This window comes from Phyllostomus discolor, chromosome 1, assembly GCF_004126475.2.
Source record: "Phyllostomus discolor isolate MPI-MPIP mPhyDis1 chromosome 1, mPhyDis1.pri.v3, whole genome shotgun sequence".
NCBI lineage: Eukaryota > Metazoa > Chordata > Mammalia > Chiroptera > Phyllostomidae > Phyllostomus > Phyllostomus discolor.
In genome coordinates, this window is record NC_040903.2 from 89,911,467 (window position 1) to 89,937,436 (window position 25,970).

At 36.4% G+C, this 25,970-nt stretch overlaps 1 protein-coding gene across 3 annotated transcripts; it reads left to right on the plus strand.

Moving 5' to 3' along the window:
- The first annotated feature begins 6,535 nt into the window (after positions 1 to 6,535).
- Positions 6,536 to 25,454, plus strand: LAMTOR3 (late endosomal/lysosomal adaptor, MAPK and MTOR activator 3). Of its 3 annotated transcripts, none has more exons than XM_036026049.1 (7): positions 6,536 to 6,796; positions 7,053 to 7,098; positions 10,012 to 10,046; positions 16,184 to 16,242; positions 21,886 to 22,019; positions 23,065 to 23,128; positions 24,619 to 25,454. In XM_036026049.1, exons 2-7 carry the CDS (start codon positions 7,090 to 7,092, stop codon positions 24,690 to 24,692), a joined length of 375 nt encoding a protein of 124 aa, XP_035881942.1. In that variant the 5' UTR covers positions 6,536 to 6,796; positions 7,053 to 7,089; the 3' UTR covers positions 24,693 to 25,454. The 3 variants fall into 3 exon arrangements, with proteins under 3 accessions (XP_035881942.1, XP_035881943.1, XP_028363779.1); XM_036026050.1 differs by having other exon boundaries at positions 6,536 to 6,762; XM_028507978.2 differs by having other exon boundaries at positions 6,537 to 6,770.
- The last annotated feature ends 516 nt before the right edge of the window (positions 25,455 to 25,970 follow it).

The window sequence follows — 25,970 nt, forward strand, 5'->3', positions numbered from 1 at the left end:
AAGACATGGGTGTCTGAATGAATGAAAAAACAAGACCCATACATCTGCTGCCTACAAGAGACCCTGTTTAGATCAAGAAAGTAAAGGGATGGAAAAATATTTTGCATTTCATGCAAATGGAAATGAAAAAAATATGGGAAAGCAATACTTATATCAGAGGAAACAGACTTTAAATCAAGGGGATTAATGAGACAAAGATGGTCACTTCCTAATGATAATGGGAGCAATCCAATAAGAGGACATAACTATCATAAACATCTGTAAACTCAATGTAATAGCACCTCAATATATAAAGCAAATATTAAGACACAAAGGGAGATATTGACAATAGTACAGTAATAGTACCAGATGTTAACATCTCAATGTTATCAATGGGTAGATCACCCAGACAAAATTAACAAGGGAACAGTGCCTTTAAATAATGCAGTAGATCAGATGGAGTTAATTGATATTTTTAGAACATTTCACCCAAACACAGCTAAACATAGCTTTTTTTCAAATGCACAGGGAACATTTTCCAGGATAGACTGCATGTTAGGCCATAAGACAACTCTCAACAAATTTAAGAAGACAGTAATCCTATCTAGCATTTCCAGTCACAATGGTATGAAGCTGGAAATCAACTATAAGAAGAAAACTGAAGCCCTGGCTGATGTAGTTCAGTTGGTTGTAGTGTTGTTCCATAGCCAAAAGGTCATGGATTCAATTCCAGGTCAGGGCATATACGTGGATTGTGGGTTTGATCCTTGGTCCAGGCACGCACAATCCCCTGTCCAGACACATATGGGAGGCAACCAACTGATGCTTCTCTCACATTGATGTTTCTCTCTCTCCTTTCCTCTCTTTCAGAAAGCAATGAAAAAACAATGTCCTCAGGTGAAGATTAAAAAAAAAATTTTAAACTGAAAAACACACAAACACAGGGAGGCTAAGTAACATGATAACTAAACAATGAATGTATTAACTATGAGATCATGAAAGAAATCAAAAGATACCTTACGACATAAGAAAATGAAAACACAATGACTTAAAAATTTATGGGACACAAAGCAGTTATAAGAATGAAATTCATAGTCTACCTCAAGAAACAAGAAATATCTGAAACAATCTAACCTTACACCTAAAGGAACTAGAAAAAGGGAAACAAAGCCCAGAGTAGAAGGAAGGAAATAATAAAGACCAGAGTGGAAATAAATGAATTAGAGTCTAAAAAAAAATAGAAATGGCTAATGAAACCTAGAGCTAGTTCTTTGAAAAGATAAACAAAACTGATAAACCTTTACTCATCAAGAAAAAAAGAGAAGGGCCAAATAAATAAAATCAGACATGAAAGAGAAGTGAGAACTGACACTACAGAAATACAAAAGAGCATAAGGAAATACAATGAACAATTATGTACCAACAAACTAAAAGAAATATATAAATTCCTAGAAACATACAATCTTCAAAGATTAAATCAAGAAGAAACAAAATCTGAACAGAAAGATAACTACCAAGGAAATCAAGTCAGTAATCAAAAAACTCTCAACATACAAAAGTCCTCAACCAAATGGCTTTACAGGTGAATTTTGCCAAATATTCAAGCAAAATTAATATCCTTCTCAAAGTATTCCAAAATATTACAGTGGAAGAAAGCCTCCCAAACTCATTTTACAGGGTCAGGATTTCCCTAATACCAAAACCAAAAACACTACAAAATTGTTATAGGCCAATATTCCTGATGAACACAGGTGTAAAAGACCTTAACAAAATATTAGGAAACAAAATTCAACAACACATTTAAAAGATCATATGTCATGATCAAGTGGGAATTTATTCCTGAGATGCAAGGCTGGATCACTATCTGCAAATCAATTAAAGTGATACACCACATAAACAAAATAAAGGATAAAAATCATATGATCATATCAATAGATGTAGAAAATAGATTTTTACAACATACAACATCCATTTATCATAAAAATTATCAGCAAAGTGGGGATAGAGGAAATATACCTCAACATAACAAAGGGCATATGTGACAAACCCACAGCTATCATTCAATAGTGAAAACCTGAAAGTTTTTTCTTTAAGATCAAGAAGAAAGGACAAAGATATTCACTGTTACCCCTTAGATTCAACACAGTATTGGAAGTCCTGGCCACAGCAATCAGAGAAGAAAAGGAAATAAAAGGCATCCAAGTTGGAAAGGAAAAAGTAAAACTCATTATTTGTAGAAGACATGATACTATACAAAAAGAACCCTAAATAATCCTCCAAAAAAGAAAAACAATGATTATTATAATGAGTAAATTCAGTAAAGAAGCATAGTACAAATTTGACATTCAGAAATTGGTTGCGCCCTGGCCAGGTAGCTGAGTTGGTTAGAGCATTACCCCAATACACCAAAGTTGTAGGTTCAATGCCTGGTACACACAAGAAACAACCAATGAATACATAAATAAGTGGAACAACAAATCGATGTTTTGCTCTCTCTTTCTCTGTCTCTCTCTCTCTCTCAAAATCAGTAATTTTTAAAAATAGATTATATTTTTATACACTAATAATACATTATCAGAAAGGGAAACTAAGAAAACAACCCCATTTATAATTGTATCAAAAATAATAAAATTCTGAGGAATAAACTTAACCAAGGGGTAAAAGACCTGTACTTGGAAAACTATAAGGCAATAAAGAAATAAAATAGAGAAGATCCAAATAAATAGAAGCATATAACTTTAAAATGTTTATACTACCCAAAGCAATCTATAATTCAATGCTATCCCTATCAAAACACCAATGACATTTTCTCACATTTTATAATCCTAAAATGTAAATGGAACCACAAATCCTAAAATGTAAATGGAACCAAGAAAAAACTCCAAATAGCCAAAGCAGTCTTGAGAATAAATAACATAGCTGGAGGTGTGCTACCTGATACCAAACTATTCTATAAGGTTACAGTAAAAAAACAGCATGGTACTCACATAAAAACAGACATAGAGATTTTTGAAATAGAATAGACAATCCATAAATAAACCCATGCCTATGCAGTCAACTAATATAAGACAAAGGAAGCATTAATATGCAGTAGGGTAAAGCTGGACTCTTCAATAAGTGGTACTGGAAAAACTGGACAGACACATGCAAAAATAAAACTATCGCTTCCTTACATATACAAGAATAAATTCAAAGTGAATTAAAGGCATAAATGTAAGGTCCCAAACCATACAACTCATAGAAGAAAACAATAAGCAGTAAACTCTTTAACATTGTTTGTAGTTATATATACATATATATATATGTATATGCACATATATATGTATATATAAATTTTATATGTCCCCTTGGGCAAGAGGAACAAAAGAAAAATAAATGGGACAATCAAACTAAAGAGCTTTTGCACGGTGAAGAGTACCATCAATAAAACAAAAAGACAACTATTGAAAAAAGGGAAGATATTCATGTCAATGATACCTCCAATAAGGGGCTAATATCCCAAATATATAAGGAACACATGCAACTTTATACCAAAGAAAGAATTCCATTAAAAAATGGGCAGAGGACCTGAATAGACATTTCTCCAAAGAGGACATACATATGGCCAATAGACATGGAAAATGCTCAATATCATTAATCATCAGGAAAATGCAAATCAAAACAACTTCACAATTGTCAGAGTGGCTATCATCAATAAATCAACAAACAATAAGTGTTGGCCAGGATATGGAGGAAAGGGAACCCTCATGCACTGTTGATGGAATTGTAAATTGGTGCAGCCATTATGGAAAACAGTATGGAGGTTCCTGGAAAAAAAAAAAAAAAAAAAAACAGCAGCATTACCAGCCAGCAATTTATCTGAAGAAATCCAAAATATTAATTTGAAAAGCATATGCACTTCTATGTTCGTTGCATCATGATTTACAACCAAGCTATGGAAGTAATCTAAGCGTTCATCAATAGATGAATAGATAAAAATGTAGTACATATGTATAATGGAATATTAGCCATAAAAAAGAACAAAATCTTGTCATTTGTGACAGCATGGATGGAACTAGAGAACATTATGCTCAGTGAAGTCAGTAAGAGAAAGACAAATGCCATATGACTTCACTTATATGTGTAATATAAAAAACAAAATAAATGAACACACACAGATGCAAAGAACAACACAGGTTGCCAGATGGGAGGGGGTTGGGTTGATTGGTTAAAAAAGAGAAGGGATTAAGAAGTGCAAATCAACAGTTATAAAAACAGTCATGGGAAAGTAAAGTATGGCATAGAAAATATAGTCAATGATGTAATAACTCTGTATCGTGTTAGATAGGTACTGGTCTTATTGGGCTGACCACTTCATAAGTAGTGTGTCTAAACACTATGTTGTACACTTAATATTGTATGTTGACTGATATATATAAACATTAGAGAGAATGTTATGGATGAGAAGGTGTAACAGGGAAACAAGATTTAAATAGCTAAGGTAGAGAGTGAAGATGTTCAGAATATGCCACCCCATAATATGCCATTTTGGCATATTGACTATTTTTAGCCTAAGGCACTATAAAACAGAAGATGCAGTAAGGGCATCTTCTCCGCTTTCCACCTAAAATCAGGTTTTAACAATTCCCATGAGAAAGTTCCTTCTTCCTGCTAGGAAGAGAACATTCCTAACACCATATACTGGGAATTGATGCTGAAACGGACCTGTACAAACCTACTAAAATAACCCTTATCTCCCATTATTTTGCCTTGTATATTTAAGTCACTGTCCCACAACTACTGCTTCTAGCCTAAGCCCCTTTGTCTTATTCACATCCCCACAACTTGTCATTTTTTGTGTGTAAAAAGGTATATAAACTTTTGCGCCTAATGGCTTCTTTGGATCTTCATTTTCCTTCTGGGAATTCCCATTTACATGTAAAAATACATAAATTTGTATGATTTTCCTCCTGCTATCTATGTCAGATTAATTCTTAGGCCCACACACAAAACCCAAGTGCGTAGATGGAAGTTTTTCCTCCCCTACAACAGAAGAAATCATTCCAGGCGAAAAGAACCTCCAGAACCAGTGTGAGAAAAATAAAAGTCATTTTGCTGGAACAGTGAGGTAATAAATTTGGCTAAGTATAGGATTCACATTAGAATGAGTTCAGAAGTAAAATAAAAGGATATGTTAATGCCAGACTGTCAACTTTGCCATCGTCTGAAAAAGGTACATCACTAAAATTTTTGAGCAGCAGTGATATGTATTGTTTTAGGAGGGCTTATCTGGTCATTATAAAGTGGCCACTGATATAGTCTTGCTGAATAGAATAATAGTTTGAAGGAAGAATTGAAAAAATATATAGATATAAACATTGTTAGGGAAGAGGACACAAGGAAGAGAGTACAAACATGATACCTGACTGGTAGAATCACAAAACCAATACAGACATAGATAAGGAGAAACAGATTTATTGGAAACCTTTTCAAGTTTTTGAATTAGAGCCTACAGACATGTATGTAGAAATATCCATCAACGAGCAGCTGTAAATATGAACCTAAATTCAGATAGACGGTGAAGATTTAAGACTCACACTCTTAGGATGGTGTAGAAAGAGAAAACCATAGCTGAGAAACCAAAGACAAGCATCATTTAAGAGTTAAGCAACTAGAGTGAGGGCCTAAAATAAATGTAGCTATGCCCCAGATGCTAAGAAATCAAAAAGGTTTAAATAAGGAAAAGGAAGGGATTTTCAATGATAGTTGCTGTAGAACTATTAACTTCACCTGTAATAATTAAGAGTCATTTGTAACATTGGGGAGCTCTGTAGTATACCATTTCATCTTCTCAGGAATAACCAGGAAATTAGTATCCAATTCTTTTCTCCACATCTTGGGCTTGGGTTAATTCTTTTTTTACTCTTGATAGAGATTGGAATTGAAGCTTAATCGTAAATACGTTCCCCTAGACCTCATTTTCCTACTTCCTACTGCAGGTTTTTGTTAAATGCACAAACAAGCAAGGCACCAAACAAAAAAGTAATATGTGCACTCTTTGCACGCCTGATCTTCTAATTCAAGAGCCGGTGAAAGGTTGTCCAACATCTGCATATGCTGAGGTGCAAACAAAACAGTGAGACCTCCAGACAGCCCATGGCTCCTCAATTAAATCTACACAAGACCATAAGTAAGGAGCAGTGGATGGCAAACAGGAGAAAGCCCAAGACTAGAAAACTGGGGACTGATTTTAGGATTTCTAATGAAGGGCAATCTGGTGCTTGCTGTTCAGCTTGCAACACAACCCCCTCAAATTTTCTCAATGAAAAAAAAAAGGTTTTAAGATACTGGTCCCTGAAAAACTAATGAAAATAATATATCCCCCGCACCAAAATGTCCTTTGTCATGCTTTCTTCTGCGTGGGGCTACAGGTAGCGACCTCACACGAATACTCTCCAACAGCTGCCGTCTCAACCGCCCTAGGTCCCAGCATCTGCGCAGGCGCAAGCGCAGGCGCCTGCCAAAGAGGGGAGGGGAGGGGAGGGGCGAGGAGGGGCGGGGCTAGGCGCACTAGCTGCGTGATCTCCGTGTCAGCGCACGTCCCCGGAAATCTTGTGTAAACGGGCGTCCAAGGGATAGAGAGTGCTTCCTGGAGCACAGAGGAGGACAGAAATCATGTGACGGCGGTGTTCTGAAGGAGTTGTTTTTGAAGCCGTCCCTGAAGTGACAGCAGACAGCCACGAGCCCTGCGCTACGGAGAACCAGGCAGCCCAGAGAGTTGGGCAGCTGGAGCCACTTTGCCAGGTGTTCAGGTCTGACCCTGCAGGTGGCGCGAGCGTTGAGCTGAAAGAGCAGTGGGCGCCCCTACCGTTCTTGTTTGGCCTTAGATCCTGGGGGCTGGGGTGGTGGAGTTGGCTAAGGCAACTGGCCACCTTTATCGGTATCTGGGAACTCCGATTCTCTTCGGTGTCTGCGAGTCCCAGAGGCTCGGATTTTTGCCACACCCTGGTGCGGGCTCACCTCGCTTATTGGGGGTGAGGGTGGGAAGGGTGAGGTAGCCCTGACGGGAGTGTCACCAGGAGTTTCTCTTTCAGGTGTGGCTTTTGAACTTACGTGAGAAAAGGGTTCATCATGGCGGATGTGAGTTAACACCCCCCCGCGCAAGAGTGAGGAGAGAGTGGAGAGTTTGGAGACTATTGGGCGGGGAGAAGTAGCGCTTCCCGAGTAGGAATTTGTTTCGTTTTGCACCCCCCGCCCCTTAATTATTTTCTCTAGGCCTTGGAGTGAGAGACCCATGAATGGATTTACTTGGGTCTCGAGTAGGGCCTCTAACAGGGATGGAGGACACCAAGGTGCTGTTTCCACTCCCCGAATCCTGCATCCATAAGGGAAGCTCTGAACATTTACCATTTTGAGTTTCTAAAGTGCTTTGCTGTTTGGAATCCTTTTTTTCAGGAAGTGGTTATGGTTGTCTTTCTAGGTTTGTTGTAACAATTTTAGTTGATTTCCAGCTGATGTCTCTAGCATGTCAATAAAAGTCAAATTCAAAGTTTAGGCAGCTTCATTGTGATAGTTACTAGAAATAGCAAGAAATTAGTACTCATACTACTGTTTATATTCTGCATCCTGTTACTTTGCATATATACATGCTAGGTGTTCTAAATATTGAACATTTATTCATTTTAGGAGGTAGGCACTATCATCTCTGTGTTATGAATGAGGATGATAAGGCACAGGGACATCAAGTAACTTGCTTCAGATTACAAGCTAGTACTTGTCGAGTCAAGATACCAACCCAGGCAGTTTAGCTCCAGAATCCATGTGACCATTACACTAAATTCAGCATTAATATGAATATGCTTTTTTTTAGGTTGCAAGATTATGTGTTTCAACATTAAGCAACGTTTTATTTCTTTATTACTGCATTTTTGGGTGTCTTCTGTTATACAGGGTCTGGCAGAAGTAATGCCTGCTTGAGTGTGGTTGGTAGGGAAATTATGAGTGTAATAATTTATAGTTTTTTAAATATATTTATTTTTAGAGCAAAGGGGAGGGAAGGAGAAAGAGAGAAACATCAATGTGTGGTTGCCTCTCATCCCACCCTGTTGGGGACCTGGCCCCCATCCTAGGCACGTGCCCTGACTGGGAATAGAACTTGCAGCCCTCTAGTTCGCAGGCTGCCACTCAATCCACTGAGCCACACCAGCTAGGGCATAATTTATAGTTTTAATTTGAACATTTCACCTAAAGTGTCATGTGGTATGCTTGAGTATGATGCTTATGATTTTGTAATAAAAGACTTTGTAATAAAAAGGGGGTGTTACTTGTGCTGCACCTTATATTTCTGAATCCATATGAGTCAGGCACAATTAAATCACTAAATACTGTATGTATTGAGCATCTGCCTTGCAAAGGTTTTGGTAATAAGGGTTGTAGCTGAAATGATGATTAAGGTATAATTCCTCTCCTTCAGGGCTTTACAGTTAAAAAAATAGTATGCAAGTAAGCATAGATTTGTGTGAAAACTCAGAGGAGAGAGGGATTACCTCTAGTTTGTGTCTATCAGGAAAGCTTGATTGGAGGATTTGGTGGTTGATATTGGCTCTAAATGATGCGTAGCAATTTTTCAAAGAGTAAGAGAGAAAGAATATTATTAAAAGAATGAATAGCCTAAGCAGTTACAGAGCTAGGAAAGGGAGAGGTATATATGGAAGAATTGTGAATAGTCCAGTTTAGTGGGAGCTGAGGATGTGTATAAGGAAGTGTTAGGAAGGAGGGCTAAAACTTAGTCATAGGCCATATTTTAGATTCTCAAATGTCCAAAGAATTTATACATACTTCAGTAAATAGTTAAGAACCATGCAAATATTGATTGGTTCTCAACCTTGGTTGCATAGGGAATCATCTGGAGAGCACCTCCAACCCAGGCATCAGTGGTTTGTGTGCATGTGTGTTAATGGTCCTTATATGTTATGCATAGCCAAAGTTGAGAACCACTGCCATTATGGCTTTAATGAGAGTGGAAAATATGACTCTTCGCCTGTGTAGAGCTGAATGGGATAGAAACATGAGATCAGCATACCAACTGGGATGTTAGTGCAAGTCATAAGTAATAAAATGAAAATAAAGTGTAATGTCAGTTGAAAAGGAGATCAGTTTAAAAACATTTGACTTCACAAGTGACTTAAAAGTGACAAATTTGAGGTTAGGGTTAAATGTTACTTTTAGTTTCAAACCTGAATAATGGGGTTGATAGTGCCATTAGTAGAAACAAAATGAGGAAATTCAGATTTTATATGAACTGTGATAAGTTGAGGTTTTTTTGTATATGTTTAAAATGAGAGCAAAGATAAACTGGTGGTAACAAATGAACATTCAAGTTTGGAGAATTGTAGGATTTAGAGGTTTAGAACAACAGATTCCTGATTTATCTATGCAGAGCTCATAATTGATACCTGATTGTCAATGAAATTCCCCAGATGAGAGAATGTAATAAGACAAGTAAAATAGCCTTATATTTCTTTTGTCTTAATTATGTTCCATATTAAACACTTGACATACATTTTCATATATTTAGTCATGTGAGGAACTGAATTTTAGAGAAGTAAATCAACTTACCCAAGATTGTTAACATGATGTAACAAAGTTTATATATAGATGTGGAAAGATGTTCATAGTATATTCTCAAATGAAGATACCAGTAGCAACAGGATATAAAATGATATGAAAAGTCTGATCATAATTTTATAGCTAATATATATTTTTGTTTCCCATTTCCAGAAAGCAAATCACTTTCTCACTAAAATTCTAAAACTATTTTATGACATAGGTTCTGCTATTATTCCTACCCAACAAATATTGAAACTGAGGTTTAGTGAAAAGGGTTAACTTGCTTCAAGTCACACAACTAATGTGTCAAAATCAGAAAGAGAAAGAAAACAGAAGCAAGAAAAGTCATGAATGTTAACTTAGGGTACCTAGAATGTTAATGGGACAGAATCTAGGGAACTAGTGCAAGACATGTTATATGATTTCTTTGCTATCCTCTTTCAGGACCTAAAGCGATTCCTGTATAAAAAGTTACCAAGGTAAAAAAATTATTAATTTGTCATTAAATTCTGCATAACCTGTTATTTTTATATAGTGTTTTGTTTCTTATTTTATATTAATATTGTGTGTCTATTATGCTACTGTTTTGCACTGTAAATACCTAGTATATCCCTAGGTAGCGTAAATGGTGTCCTTTGAATTTGCAGCTAAATAACAGGGCGCCGAGATGTTAAAGGACTTAAAGATTAAACAGCTTGTGGATACTGGAGGGCTAGAACTCATTTCTTGCCACATTAAAGCTCTTTCAAATATACTATCATAGCAGTTTATTGGGTTATAGTTTGAAGTCATTAGAGTAATTTTAAGGGGAAAAAACTAAGAACTTGTCTTTACTTTTAATATGCTTTTAAGACATAATTGTCAAGTTTACACATAATCCAGAATGCTAGACCTAGGCAGCACTTTATACTTGAATACTCACAAGGCTTTCTTTAGCCTGCATACAGTCCATGTGATATACCACTTTATATTTTTATTGTTGTTCAAGTACAGTTGAATCTATTTTCACCCCACCACAACCCCCCACCCCACCTATCCCCACCTCCTACCCTGGAAAACCTACTCCCTTTGGCTTTGTCCATGTGTCCTTTATCCATGTTCTTTGATGGCCCTTCCCCTATTTTCCCTCTACCCACACCCCTTTGGTTACTATCAGTTTGTTCTTTATTTCAGTGTCTCTGGTTATATTTTGCTTGCTTGTTTTGTTGATTACGTTCCACTTAAAGGTGAGATCATATGGTATTTGCCTTTCACTGCCTGGCTTATTTCACTTAGCGTAGTGCCCTCCAGTTCCATCCATGCTGTCGCAAAGTGTAGGAGCTCCTTCTTTCTGCTGAATAGAATTCCACTGTGTAAAAGTACCACAGTTTTTTGATCCACTCATTTGCCGATGGGCACCTAGGTTGCTTCCAGCTCGTGGCTATTGCAAATTGTGCTGCTATGAACATTGGGGTGCATAAGTTCTTTTGGGTTGCTGTTTCAGGATTCTTAGGGTATAATCCCAGCAGTGGTATTGCTTGGTTAAAAGGCAGTTCCATTTTTAGTTTTTTGAGGAAATTCCATACTGTTTTCCACTGTGGCAGTATCATTCTGCATTCCCACCAACAGTGCACTAGAGTTCTTTTCTCCTTATCCTCTCCAACAGTTGTTTGTTGATTTGTTTGTGATGGCCATTCTGACCAGTGTGAAGTGGTATCTCATTGTGGTTTTAATTTGCATCTCTCTGATGGCTAATGACGCTGCGCATCCTTGTATATGTCTCTGGACCCTCTGTATGTCCTCCTTGGAGAAGTGTCTGTTCAGGTCCTTTGCCCATTTATTAATTGGGTAGTTTGTCTTCCTGGAGTACCATTTTATAAATTTAGGCTCTTGTGTTGAGGACAGCAAATTTCATTTTAGAAATTTTACTGATTGAAATGACTTTGTCAGTTTAGTTCAATTAAAATTTGCATTTAGTTTAATGTGAAATGATACCTTAGAGTTACGGGCGTAAGAGAGAAGAATATAACTTGAGACATCCATTCTCATATTTCAGAATAACCGAATAACCCTTGAGATAATATAGCAGAATATGTTATTTTAAAATGTTTTTTAATTTTTTAAAAAATTTTCTATCCTCCAAATCTGTTTGAAGTTAAAAAGGTTTTAGATGTCAGTTTATTTCTATAGGTAGGGAAAGAAAACCCTTGTTTGGATTTTTTCCTTGAACTGTTTGGTGTGACTTGCCTATTTACTGGTGCATTACTCCAATTATAGACCACTAAAAATTAATGATATCATCTGGTTTTGATTTATCTATATTTTTCTTACATATTCAGGAAGAAGACACTCTTGATGTGTTAAACAGTTGTTTGTTAACACTGATTTTATGTTAATGCAATACTTAAATTAATTGTTGGTTTTTTCTTCTTAGTACTGGCTGCTGATTCTGTTTTCAACCTAATGACTAGCAATACAGACAGTCCTAGCTTTGCACAGTATAAACATCGAGAATTTAGAATATATTTATTTATTTGTAAAAAAAAAACTTATGGATGCTACATCCTTAAGATAAAGAACAGGCAGCTTTTCTGTGCCATGGCAAATAGACATACTCCCAGGTTTGGATCAGCTGTCAACATTCTGTTCTTTGTGCTTTTGCTTTCACTTTTCACAGTGAAATATCTCTTGGAGAGTTCTTTAATGTGAAGTTTATTTTTGCCAGTGTCACTTCCTCTCGGACATCTTTATCCTTTTCATCCCAACCACTTTCTCATTTATGTCAATAAGTCCACTTTACTAAGTTCCTCTGGCTGCACATTCCATGCAGAACAATTATAATGTGAACCTCTCTCAACCCGCTATTTCTTTTTTTAACTCCACTTACTTTCTATTCTGGTTTCACTTCCAGCATTATCACTTTTCATTTCTTTGCTTTATTTCATCTTTATTGGCCTTCTTGCTGTTATTTCCTAATATCATTGGACAAAATAAAAGTGCATGCTTTGTTCTCTGCACAATAGATGCTCAGTGACCAATCACCAACACACTTTGAAAAAGGCAATGTGACTGGTTATTGATCACGAGTGTATCTATTATTTGCAGTTTTTTGCATAGTGATTTATGAACTTAAGGGTTAGCGAAGTTTGTACTTTATGCAGTTAATTCTGTTAATATACCATACTTACTGAAATTTGAACTATGGTATTAAAAGTGAATGGTGTTATTTAACTGAACTGGTAATTAAAATGTTTCCACATTGGGACTTTAATAAATGAGGGCTTTCTGTATTTATTTGTATTTGCCTTCCTAGAGACTTACCATATTAAAAGGTTGATAAAATTGGTGATGATGATGGTGGGGGATAGGGGTAGGGTCACACTGATGACAAAATACAGAAACGGAAGCATAGTTGATATTCATAAAAACATAATGAAAACTGTTTTTTAATGGAAAGAAAAAGGTTAGCACCAGGTGGTGTTTTTTTCCATGATGACTGAGGCCAGTGTGATTTATATTTATGACCATTTCTTCTTGAAAGTTAGGCATATTGCATCCCAAGAGCCAGAAGAATGAAAAAGTAATAATATTGAACACCTACACATAAAATATTAGCATACACACTTTGATTTGTGGCTAGACATATATAAAAGTTAAGAGGTTAGACACAAGCAGCCTGGCTTCAGAGCTGTTTGGGTCCAGGCTTTTAAATGTACTGCTGTTCCTCTCATGAGACCAAGTCAGACAGCTACAGATATTAATGGAATGTGGTTTTGTTTCTTTTTTTAAATTCTCTGTTAATACAGTTCTTGGATTTATATTTTAAAATCTAGTTGTGACACAAGCAGTTTCAGGCTTAAATAGTCACAACCTTGTATTTTAAAATAAGCAGACGTTTCATTTTATGAATAAAACTAAGTATGATGTCTTTCATTACTAATGTAACATTTGCTTTTTTTTGGAATAAAAAATGTTTTAGTAAGTGTAAGCTTTAGATTTCGGCAGAATATTTCATAAAATGTAATCCATCCCAAATATAGTAGGGTGCCTGTCAGTGCATCATAGGTATTTTCAGTTATTGGTAAAAATATATTCACGTTTTTCTTTGTTGACTCTGTGTGTAATTAGAAATGCCTTTTATATTTGTAGCCTAATTTCTTTGAGTGGTCACTCTAAGTATGTGAGTAATTTTTCTACTTTGTTGAACATTTATCCCTGTGAATTTGAAATCTATTAAAAAGAACATCTTTTTATTTGTCTCCTCTTTTGGTGCATTAGTTGGCATTTAAATTAATTAATGCAAAAAGAAAAAAAGAAGCTACTTATTGTGACATAGGTTTTTAAAACATTTTTGTAGTACTCTTACCCATTTTTTAGTTTGCTTATTTTTGAGTAGGCAATACATTCATAAAGTTCAGTATTCAAAAGTTAGTCAAAGGACATAGAGTGAGAAGTTTCTCATCATTGCCCTTTAGTCATAGTGTCCCTCTCCTAGGCACCCAATGTTACATACAGTAACAGGCAAACATGTGTAAACACATATTTACATGTATACACAGAGGTCCCAGTTTAGACTGCTGTAACAAGGTATTATAGATTGAATATTCCTTACAAATGACCAAAATTTATTTCTCCTATTTCTGGAAGCTGGAAGTCTGAAATCGGTATCAACATGGTTGAGTTCAGGTGAAGGCCCTCTTTTGGGTTGCAGCTTACAGACTTCTCATATTGTCACAAAGGGAAGGAAGCTAGCTAGGTTTCCACTCTCTTAGGAGTACACTAAGTGCATTCATGAGGGCTCCACCCTTGTGGCCCAATACCTCCCAAAGACCCCACCCCCCAATACCATCACATTGGGATTAGGGTCTTAATATATGAATTTTGGGGGTGACACAAGCATTTAATCTGTTGGAACATACACACGTGTACCTACATGTGTTATTATATTAGTAAGTTGCTTGTACATACTATTCAAAACCATGTGTTTTTTCACGTAACATCTATAACTGAGATCAACCTTTCCCAATACCCAAAGAGCTGCTTCTTTGTTTTTTATGTCCACAGAGTATTCCATTGCATGTGTGTGTCTTAACTTATTTAACTTGTTCTTCTTGATGGACCATTAGGTTTCCAATCTTTTTTTGTTGAAATATTTTAAGAGATGGTGCTGTTGAGAACTGCACAAAGTGCTATGTAGTTGTCCATGTATCTGCTGGATATAGTTTTATATAACCTAATTTTTAACTTAGAAGAATATGTTTGTTTTATGTATTCATTATATAGGGCATGTTTTAATCCACCACTAATTTTAGCATTGAATGATAATAGGAAATAATACTAGTAAATATTTATACACATTGTTTCATCATTTTTATTTTTAATGTGAGGCAGATAAATGACTTTGTTTGTAAGGTTTTCTCCTCAAATGCCACTAACACTTCTCTGACTTAAACATTTTTGACAACGGGATTTTTAAAAATATAATTTCAGTATCCTAAGTTAATATGAATATTCATCATTCCTAAGTTAAAATATTAAGGTTAACACCATAAGGAGTGTGTAATTCTGGGCTATATAGTAGGAACACTGAGCATATTTCTGAATTGTAATCTCCATGTGTTACAAGATAGAACAAAGCTATTGGTTTTGTATAAATATTGCAAGTTTGTTTCCACATTATAATTTTTAACACTGTACTTTTGTGCTCTAGGAATTCTCACTAATAATTTAATACCTAAATTGCAGTGATAAATTATGTCATTGTCAGGGAGCACAGATGATATCCTGGTATTAATAATTAATGTTTTTTAATGTAAACTATGTACCAACTACATGTATGATTTTATTAAATTTCACAATAGCCAAAAAGTACACTTATCTTCATTTTCAGATTGTTAACTAAGGCTTAGAGAGGTTTTATAATTGGCCCACGGTAGCATAACTAGTAAGCAGGAGAACCTGGATCGAACCCAGGTCTTTGTTTTGGAAATACAGTCTTGACCATTCTGCTTAGTGCTCCTTATGTAGGCATGGCTGAAGGGATTGCTGCAGGACCTTCATTCTCCCCATCCAATTACTTCAGCTTAGAGGTCTTTTCCCCCTTCTATTAATCAGAACCATACATTTAAGCTGAGCTATCATGTCCTCAGGGAGGCCTTCCCTGACCCACCTGTCTAAATCAACCTGCCAACTCCATTATAATTTCATGTTTTGTGAAGGCAGTGTGTTTGTTTTTGCTTAGTGTGGTATTATAAATATTCAGTGCCACATATAGTGGGCATTTGTTATTAGAACGAATGAAAGAAAAAGTCTTTGTCATTGTTACCATTGCTGATAAACTGTCATAGTTTTATGACAGTAAACTGTAGAATAATTACCAATTTTAATAGAGAGTCAGCTACGTGTAGATCTTTATCAATAAACTACATAAAATTGTAAAGATTAAAAACATGTTAATAATACACATTCATTCAGTTTCTGGAAAAGTTTTGGCAAACATTGGAGCTTCTGCTGTCAATAATTGTATTTCCGTTTTTTTACCAGAAATATATACATGAAAATTACCATTATGATGTTGACGTACATATTTTCAGAAAGTGAAATGTTTTACAGTGTTTTACCTGTTTTTCCTTTCTAGTGTTGAAGGGCTCCATGCTATTGTTGTGTCAGACAGAGATGGAGTGCCTGTTATTAAAGGTAAAACTGAGTACTTAACATGGTGGTGTCATGTTTGCTTTAGAATGAAAATGAACTTATATCTGAGTAGTGCAGAAGCAAGCATATGAAGCCCCTTTTAATAAATTCAGAAGATGGTCTTAATTTGGGGGAAATGTTTGCTTTTGTATATTGAAGACTGTGTTGAAACTTACAACATATGTTAAATGTATCTTGTTACCATTCAGAGCATGGATGTGTCACAGGCCCAGTTTTCCACTAAAGACATTTTATGGTATAATATAAAACCATTAGTAAATCTAAATGGTAAGGCTGGGAATGTATGCAAGCTAGATATATTATGCACAAGACTCCCCCTACTATGTGTATTATCAGTAGTTCAGTAGTTTTAGATAAACATTCATACATTTGAATCAATATAAATTGACTTTTGTTTAATCTTTCTTGATTTTTTATTATTTTACTGGAAATAAGATCTTAAAAATAATTACTTTAGTTAGCTAGAACCTAATAAGAAATTTTCACCTAATGAAGATCTTGCTGACTTCCAGCTAAGATGGAGGTGTAGGTAGACACACTTTGCCTTCTTGTACAGCCATAAGAAAGGTCACAACTAACTTCAAAACAAAAACCTGCCAGACCTGCCAGAAAATCAAAAGTTGTATAGAAGTCTAACAACTAAGGATTTAAAGAGGAAATATTCATCTAGAGAGGTAGGAGGAGTGGAGACAGAACTGGGAATGAGAGGATGTGGTGCGACAGCAGTGAGATGGCAGCTAGAGGAATGGGTGATCCCACATTTATGTGTGGCTGATAAAAACCGGGAGGGACACCTCAGAAGTGAGTCAGCCCCAGGCCAGACCACGCAGCCCAGGGTTCCAGCACAGGGAAAATAAAGCTTCATAACTTCTGGCTGTAAAAACCAGTGGGGGTTGGGATGGTGGAAGAAACTGCTGGTCTCAGGAAAGTCTGTTTAAAGGGCTTCCCAGAGCATATGCAAATCCACCCACTCTGGGAGCCACCACCAGGGCAACAGCTAGAGGCGTGCCAGTTGAATACTGGAAGTGGATAAGTGACTGAAAATGGGGCGAGAGCCTAACAAGCAGCATTATTCCCTCTCTGACCCCTCCCACATACAGTACCACAAAGTGGCAAAGCAGGTTTCCCTGCCTTGGAGAATTTCTAAGGCTCTGACCCTTACAACACAACATGTGCCTTTTACAGGGAGTCAAAGCAGCTATACCTAACACAGAAACAAACACAGGGACACTGCCAAATTGAGGAAACAAAGAAATATGGCCCAAATGAAAGAACAGATCAAAACTCTCCAGAAAAAGAACTAAGCAAAATGGAGATAGCCAACCTATCAGATGTAGAGTTCAAAACACTGATGATAAGGATGCTCAAAGAATTCACTGATTACAGCAAACATATAAGAAGAAATAAAGGCTACACTGAGTGAAATAAAAATCCACAGGGAACCAACAATGAAAGGAAGGAGGTTGGGATTCAAATCAACAATTTGGAACATAAGAAAGAGAAATAGTCAACCAGTATAAAATGACAAAACAACAATTTAAAAAACGGGACTTCTGGCCAAGATGGAGGCATAGGTAGACACACTGTGCCTCCTCGCACAGCCAAGAGAGGGACAACAACGATTTAAAAACAGAATAACAACCAGAACTGACAGAAAATTGGACTGTATGGAAGTCGGACAACCAAGAAGTTAAAATAGACCTGTTCATCCAAACCAGGAGGAGAGGCAGAGTCGGGCAGCTGGGTGTGGGGTGTGGCACAGAGAGCAGAGAGCGTTGGGACCGGGTGCATGAGGCATCCACAGGCATGCAAGACTGCAGGGGTGAACCCAGAGCGCGCAAGCGGCAGCTGGCAGACCCTAGCTGAGGGGTGGCAACCGGCAGACCCAGCGAGGCAGGACTTGTGAAGCAAGGCACTGTGCATAACCCAGGATCCCAACGCTGGGAAATAGAGCCTCAGGCCACTGATTGAACACATCTGTGGGGGTTGAGGCACAGGGAGAGACTCCCAGCCTCACAGGAGAGGTCCTTGGAAAGTCCCACGGCGTGCACAAGCCCACCCACATGGGAATTGGCACCAGAGGGGCCCAGTGTGCTCGGGGGAAGTGGCGGAAGGGACTGACGGAGAGTGGAGCAAGTGCCATTGTTCCCTCTAGGACCCTGACCCCACATACGATGACATAATCCAGGGTGCCCTGCCCTGTTGAACACCTAAGGCTCTGCCCCTCATATGTAACAGGCACAACCGACCAAAGGGGGAAAAAAAAGATGGCTCAAACAGAATTGAAAGCCCCTCAACCACTACTTTTAAGCGACCGAGAGACAGCCAACCTATCAGATGCACAGTTCAAAGCACTGGTGATCAGGATGCTTACAGAATTGGTTGATTTTGGTCGCAAATTAGATGAACAAATGCAGGTTACCATAAAAGAAATGAAGGAAAATGCATAGGAAACCAATAGTGATGGGAAGGAAATTGGGACTCAAAATAATAGAGTGGACCAGAAGGAAGAAAGAAACAATCACACAGAAAAAGAATGGAAAAATAAGAATTCAAAAAAAACGAGGAGAAGCTTAGGAACCTTCAGGACATCTTTAAACATTCCAACATCCAAATTATAGGGGTACCAGAAGGAGAAGAAGAAGAGCAACAAGTGGAAAACTTACTTGAACAAATAATAAAGGAGAACTTCCCCATTCTGGCAAAAGAAGTAGACTTCCAGGAAGTCTAGAAAGCTCAGAGAGTCCCAAAAAAGTTGGACCCAAAAAGGAACACACCAAGGCACATCATCATTACATTAGCCAAGATAAAAATGAGAGAATCCTAGAAGCAGCAAGAGATAAGGAGACAATAACTTACAAAGCAGTTCCCATTAGACTGTCAGCTGATTTCTCCAAAGAGACCTTACAGGCAAGAAGGGGCTGGAAAGAAGTATTCCAAGTCATGAAAGGCAAGGACCTACACCCAAGATTACTCTATCCAGCCAAGCTTTCATTTAGAATGGAAGGGCAGATAAAGTGCTTCTCAGATAAGGTCAAGTTAAAGGAGTTCATCATCTTATCATATGAAATGTTAAAGGGACTTATAAAAAGAAGATAAAAAACATGTATAGTAAAGTGACAGCAAACTCACAATGATTAACAACCACACCTAAAACAAAACAAAAAGAAACTAAGCAAACAACTAGAACAGGAACAGACCCACAGAAATGGAGATCACATGGAGGGTTAGCAACAGGGGAGTGGGAGGAAGAGAGAGGGGGAAAAGGTACGGAGAATAAGTAGCATAGATGGGAGGTAGCAAATAGACAGGAGGAGGACAAGAATAGTATGGGAAATGTAGAAGCTAAAGAACTTATGACACAAGGACATGAATTAAAGGGGGGAATGTGGGTGGGAGAGGGTGTGCAGGGTGGAGGGGAATGAAGGAGGGTAATGGGACAACTGTAATAGCATAATCAATAAAATATATTTTCTAACAAAGAATTTAAAAAACAAAGACTAGGAAGACTGGGGTATCTCCAAAAGGGCCAGCATCCAAACCAGAGGATGCCAGAAGAGGAAGAACAAGAAATTGAAAATTTATTTGAAAAAAATAATGAAAGAAAACTTCCCTAATTTGATGAAGGAGATGGACATACAAGTCCAGGAAGCCCAGAGTCCCAAACAAGTTGGACCTAAAGAGGATCATGCCAAGACACATTATAATTAAAATGTGAAAGGTTAAAGATAAAGAGTGAATCTTATAAGCAACAAGAGCAGAGAGTTATCTACAAAGGAGTTCCCATAAGACTATCAGTTGATTTCTCAAAAGAAACCTTCCAGTCAAGAAGGGACTGGCAAGAAGTGTTCAAAGTGATGAAAAGCAAAGACCTATAACCAAGATTACTCTATCCAGCAAAGCTATCGTTTAGAATGGAAGGGCAGATAAAGTGGTTCCCAGGACCAGTGAAAAGGAGATGCACTTTCTTTTCAAGTTAAAGGAGTTCATCATCACCAAATCCTTATTATATGAAATGTTAAAGGGACTTCTTTAGGAAAAAGATCAAAACTATGAACAGTAAAATGACAACAAAGGAACACCTATCAACAACTGAATCTAAACAGAAACAAACTGAGCAAACAACTAGAACAGGAACAGAATCACAGAAATGGAGGATTACCAGCTGGGAGGGGGAAGTGGGAGAAAGGGGGGAAAAGGTACAGGGAAATAAGAAGCATAGATGGTAGGTACAAAATAGAGAGGAGGTTAAGAGCAGTATAGGAAATGGAGAGGACAAAGAACTTACGTGCACAACCCATGGATATGAACTAAGGGGGGTTTGCTGGAGGGAAGGTGGGTACCGAGCAGAGGGGGGCAAAGGGGAAAATACAGGGATAACTGTAATAGCATAATCAATAAAGTGTACCCTCAAAAAAAGAATTTAAAAGGTAACAAAAAATAAAAGCTTGATAACTGGAAAAAAATATTTTTTCAAAGATTTTATTTACTTTAGAGAGGAGAAGGGAGGGAGAAAGAGAGGGAGAGAAATATCAATGTGTGGTTGCCTTCATGTGCCACAGTCTAGGCATGTGCCCTGACTGGGAAATGAACTGGTGATGCTTTGATTCACAGGTCAACACACTCAGTCCACTAAGCCACACCAGCGAGGGCTGAAAATTTTTTTTAACCTGATTTCAGCCTTTTTTCTTTTTAAGTGTATATATCACAGTTGTATGGTAAGACCGTTATTACTACTGTCTGGTATCATCAGATTGGATGTTTACTGGGACACTGTAATAGCTTTAATAGCTTTACCAAAGAAAGATTATTGTTCTATACATTTTTGTTGCCAATTTATTTTCCACCTGAGGTTATCATATATGTCAAGTAATTTTAAATTTAGAATTGAAAGGAAACTTAGAAGTCAGTTGCAAAGAGTACATTGCCGTTTTCTAATGGCAATTAGAAAGTGAGTCAGTGAGTCAGTGACAAAAATAATATCAGAACCCACTGTCTCCTGATGTGTGCTGTGGTGTGCTTTCTATCCCACCATGAAACAGGTGGCTGTGGGCAAGTCACTTGGCTTTTCCAAATTCTGTAATGAATGCTTTCAACAAAATAATCTTAAGACATTTTCCAGCTTTAATGTTCTTTTTGAAGATCTCTGTGTTAGTGCCTTAAGCTTGCACAGCTAACTCCATGACATTAATGTGTGAAGGAAAAGAGCTGGCCAGCTGCAGGATTAGTAATGTCTATACGTGATACAACTGTGGCTTTTATGAGAGCAGAGTTTTCTGAGCTTTTTTTACTTAGGGTTGACTGACAATTTATTAAACATACTGATTAATCTGTGTTTTAAGATAGATAGGTATTAAGGAAATATAAACATTTAGTGTATTTTTGAAAATTAAAAAAATATTGTGAGAATCATAATTTCTTCCCTTTAGTTGTGATCACTCAACTTCTGAGCAGTTTTTCACACCTAAATTGGTGAGATCCACCAGTCAGTGATACGATTTTAAATATTGGAAGCAGAACCCTATGCTTGATATTTTTATAGATACATGTTTAAAAAGTGCTATAAATCTTATTTTTACCATGTCCACTGCTTAACTTTTTTACTTAACTCATTTGTGTTTCCAGTGGCCAATGATAATGCTCCAGAGCATGCTTTGAGACCTGGTTTCTTATCTACTTTTGCCCTTGCAACAGACCAGGGGAGCAAACTTGGACTTTCAAAAAATAAAAGTATCATCTGTTATTATAATACCTACCAGGTAAGTTTATAACTTTTGAATGGTTTGCTGATTTCAGCTGTTATTGTTATGTTTTCTATATAACATAGCTTGTGTTATGATTCTAAATTTGAGTTTTGAAGGGGGTAAAATTTTAAAATCTTGGCCTTCAATTTGGTTATGTTAAATCACATTTTACACCAGGAATTAGTTACTGTGGGACAGCAGTAAAAAAGGTAATAAAGTACATGTTACCCTGAAAAGAGGAAGTCAGGTCACTATTACCTCCAGTAGATGGTGCCCTGAACTTAACAACTGGTATCTCAAGAGACTGGTTGTTGTGACAGGAAAAAATGTCTCTTGAAAGTCAAATGATAAGTTATTTAAATGTGTTATTTCAGCTAATTCTTTCATTTGGTAAATAATATTATATATATATAAATAAATATTATATATATAAAATAAGTGTCCAGCTGCATTTTTTTAGAATAAATTAATCGCTTGTGTTTTAGTGATGCTTACCAAAGTATGACTTATTTACTACTGATAATACACAAGTAACATCTTTCATTTTAAAAGTTATATTTTTTAATGTATATTGGGCAAAACCCATCTCACCTTTAATTTTACTGATAAGGGTTAGATTGAAGCTAAGTTGATAGTTGATTTGAAGTTAATTTAAATTTGTTTAAATTATAGTGGTACATAGGAAGCAGAAAAATCATGAGAATACAACCACTTGAATGACTGAGAAATACTTCCTTTAGCCATTAAATGATTAAATTTTTACTGAGCTCTTACTATGTAATTTACACTGCTGGTCTTCTAGAGATAAAAAGATGAAGACACAGTCCCACCTTAAAAACTTTCCAGGCTAAATGGTAATGTCTCTAAGAAATAATCATTAACTCTGTTTTATGGAAATACTTCTTTTCAGCTTTCATATTTCGTGATGTGGTGCCATGATGTTGTGCTGGTATCTTACACATTTACCGCTTAAAAGTTTTTTGAAGGATTAAGATAGGTCATTGAATTATACTGCTTTTTCACAAAACAACATATTATTTACATCTTATTTTCTTTTTAGGTGGTTCAATTTAATCGTTTACCTTTGGTGGTGAGTTTCATAGCCAGCAGCAATGCCAATACAGGTGTGTTTTAATTACACTAAGTAGAGCTTTTAATTTTTTATAGTACCATATCTGAGCAGTCTAATATGATAGGAGTAGTAGTTTTAGGGTAAAAATGAAAAAAACTGAATTTGTAGTCCAGGTCCGCAGTCTGGTCCTTGCTCTATTTTCCATGTCTGTGTAATGGAACTAGTATCTGCTTTCACCATTTTATGAGGCTATTTTGTAGTTCAGAGACATGCGTGTAAGTATGTAATCCTTTAACATAGAAAAAATGTTATCTTTACTTCTTGAATGCCACATTTGCTCACATTAAAACAGCTTAAAACAGAAAGAGAGTAGAGAACCAAAGAAAACATAAAATGGTCAAAGGTGAGTTAAATTCCATGTAGACCAATCTATGAGAAATTTTTAAAATCTTGAACTAATTGAGCAAGATGAATGTGAAGAGTGTGAATATGAAGAATATGATAGGATGAAAAAAATCACATTCTTCTTGAGGGTTGAATTGAGAAAAGTACTAGGAAGCTGTTCTTTCTGTAGAGGATAGTAAGATCTCATTATATCCAGTAGCCTTCACTAGTTATGTATGTGTAAAGTAATACTATTCAGTTGAATTGTATTTGTTTACTCCCTTTGATAAAGTGGGAATTTTTTTAAAGATCTGTCTCCTTCAGATTTGACTGCTATTTAGAACTGTTACACATTCATTTTCTGTTTTTTTATTTCCAAGCTGTTTGAGCAAGTCCTATTTCTCTCTGTGTCACTGAAGCCAGTCGCTAGATTTCCAATCTTTAAAATGAGGGGTTTAGATTTGATGATCTAATACATCGTTTCCTTTTCTAAATCTTTTGAAGCTGTAAAATATATATGTGAAAACTCTTGGTAATTTAGACAGAGGTGTGTAAAAGTAGGTTTACAATTATAATACAAATAAATATTACAATAAAATGCAAGAATAAACTGTGTGTTTTGCCTACTTACAGCTGTAAACCTACTTTTGCCCACCCTTATATAGGATATTAGTGGTGTCCATATTTTAAGTATATTAAACATCAGTTGTGATATGTCACCATCACATACTAAGTTATTAGTTGTTATAAATTATGATGTACAGAATTATATTTTAGTGCTTAGAACATTTCTTTGGTAATTCCAATGCTTTTAATATTGTTTGAGATAGAGGAAGATATTGATTTGAACATAGAACAAGCAGTGTCTGAAATATATAGCCTTTCACTCTGGTAAACTGAGGACAAGCCAGATCTACTAATTTCTAGACTAGGTTTTCTTCAGATTCATCATTAAATTTCCTTTATACATGGAATTATGTGTAAACTTCATAATGAATATGTTTTTTGGTCACTTAGAATTCTTTGTTTTAGTACAGGGAATAAACTATGTCTCATCTATTTTTTAGTAACTAAATTACAAGAAAAGCAAATTTAAGTCAAAAACATTTTAGGAACATTTTTTTCTAATGTCTAATTTTCTTAATCTCTTTGTTTTAGGACTAATTGTCAGCCTAGAGAAGGAACTGGCTCCATTATTTGAAGAATTGAGACAAGTTGTAGAAGTGTCTTAATCTGACCGTGGTTTTGATGTATACCTTATCTTCAGTATAACAGACATAAACAATATCAATTTAGCAATCTTGAGACCACAACAATGTTTGTATCCATGTACTCAACAAAGGGCCCCTTTTCTACCTTACACTAAAGAGTCTACAGAGACCGATCGATTGCTATCTTTTCTTGTATAGATCTTGTTTACTGAGACCTGGGGATACCGCAGAAAGGGTTCAGTTTATCGCAGCTCCCATGGAGTTAGTCCAGTCACCAAATCTGCATGGGATTCTGTTTGGTGGGTCAGAATCAAAATGTTACCTTGATCCACCTGAACCATGCAGTGCTCCCTCTTGTACATTCTGCTGGGCCTGCAGAATGAAGTCGATCCTTTTTATTGTGAATAATAATGAGGACATATTTTTCTTCATATTGTTTTATTTCTTTGCATTGAGTGTGGGGAAGATAAAATGGCATAGTAAAGTAATAAAATCAGTACAATCACTAACTTTCCTTTGTATATATTATTTTGCAATATAGATGAGTATTACTAATTGATTTGATTCTCCCCAGAGGGTGCTGCTGTTTAATGAAAATGATAGCTGATGGTTTTCCCCCTCTCTGCTTTCTATAACCAATCAGTGTTTTAATGTTTGTGTGTTCTTTATAAAATTTAGGTGTAATTCATTATTGAACTGTTTCCAATATTGATATGTATGTAAACATGATACTACAACCATTTTTTTCAATATATAAGTATAAATAAAATAGTATTTTTAAAAGTATAGTTTGAGCATTGTATAGTTCCCCCCCACCCCCCGCAGACTTCTTTCAAAAGTTTAAAGAATATAATTACTACATTCATTCTTTTCAACCACATGAATAAGTAGTGAGTTTCTTGCAGATATTGCTTGGGAGATGGTTTTACCTAGCATAAACTGTCAGTTGGAGAATAAATATCCATGAGCCTAATTTAATTTCTATGAAGTTGGTATCATACTAATAGAATATGCCCTTTATATTTCAGGAACGCAATCCATAATTCGAGGTTGTTAATTTCCTCCTAGGTTCTTTGACAGTCAGAGTTTGTTCTGGTACGTACAGTTCAGAACATGTGCCCTGAGCACCCGTGTGCCATTCACCAGAACTACCACATTGTAGAAGTCTAGGGAGCACAGTTCACATCCTACTTCCATGCTCTGGGGGTGCATTTTCCATGGAGTGTGTGTAAATGTGGTCCCTGGGGCTGTGGAGTGAGGCAGTGGGCCAGGCACTGGGCCTGCTTGCCGCTTTCCCTC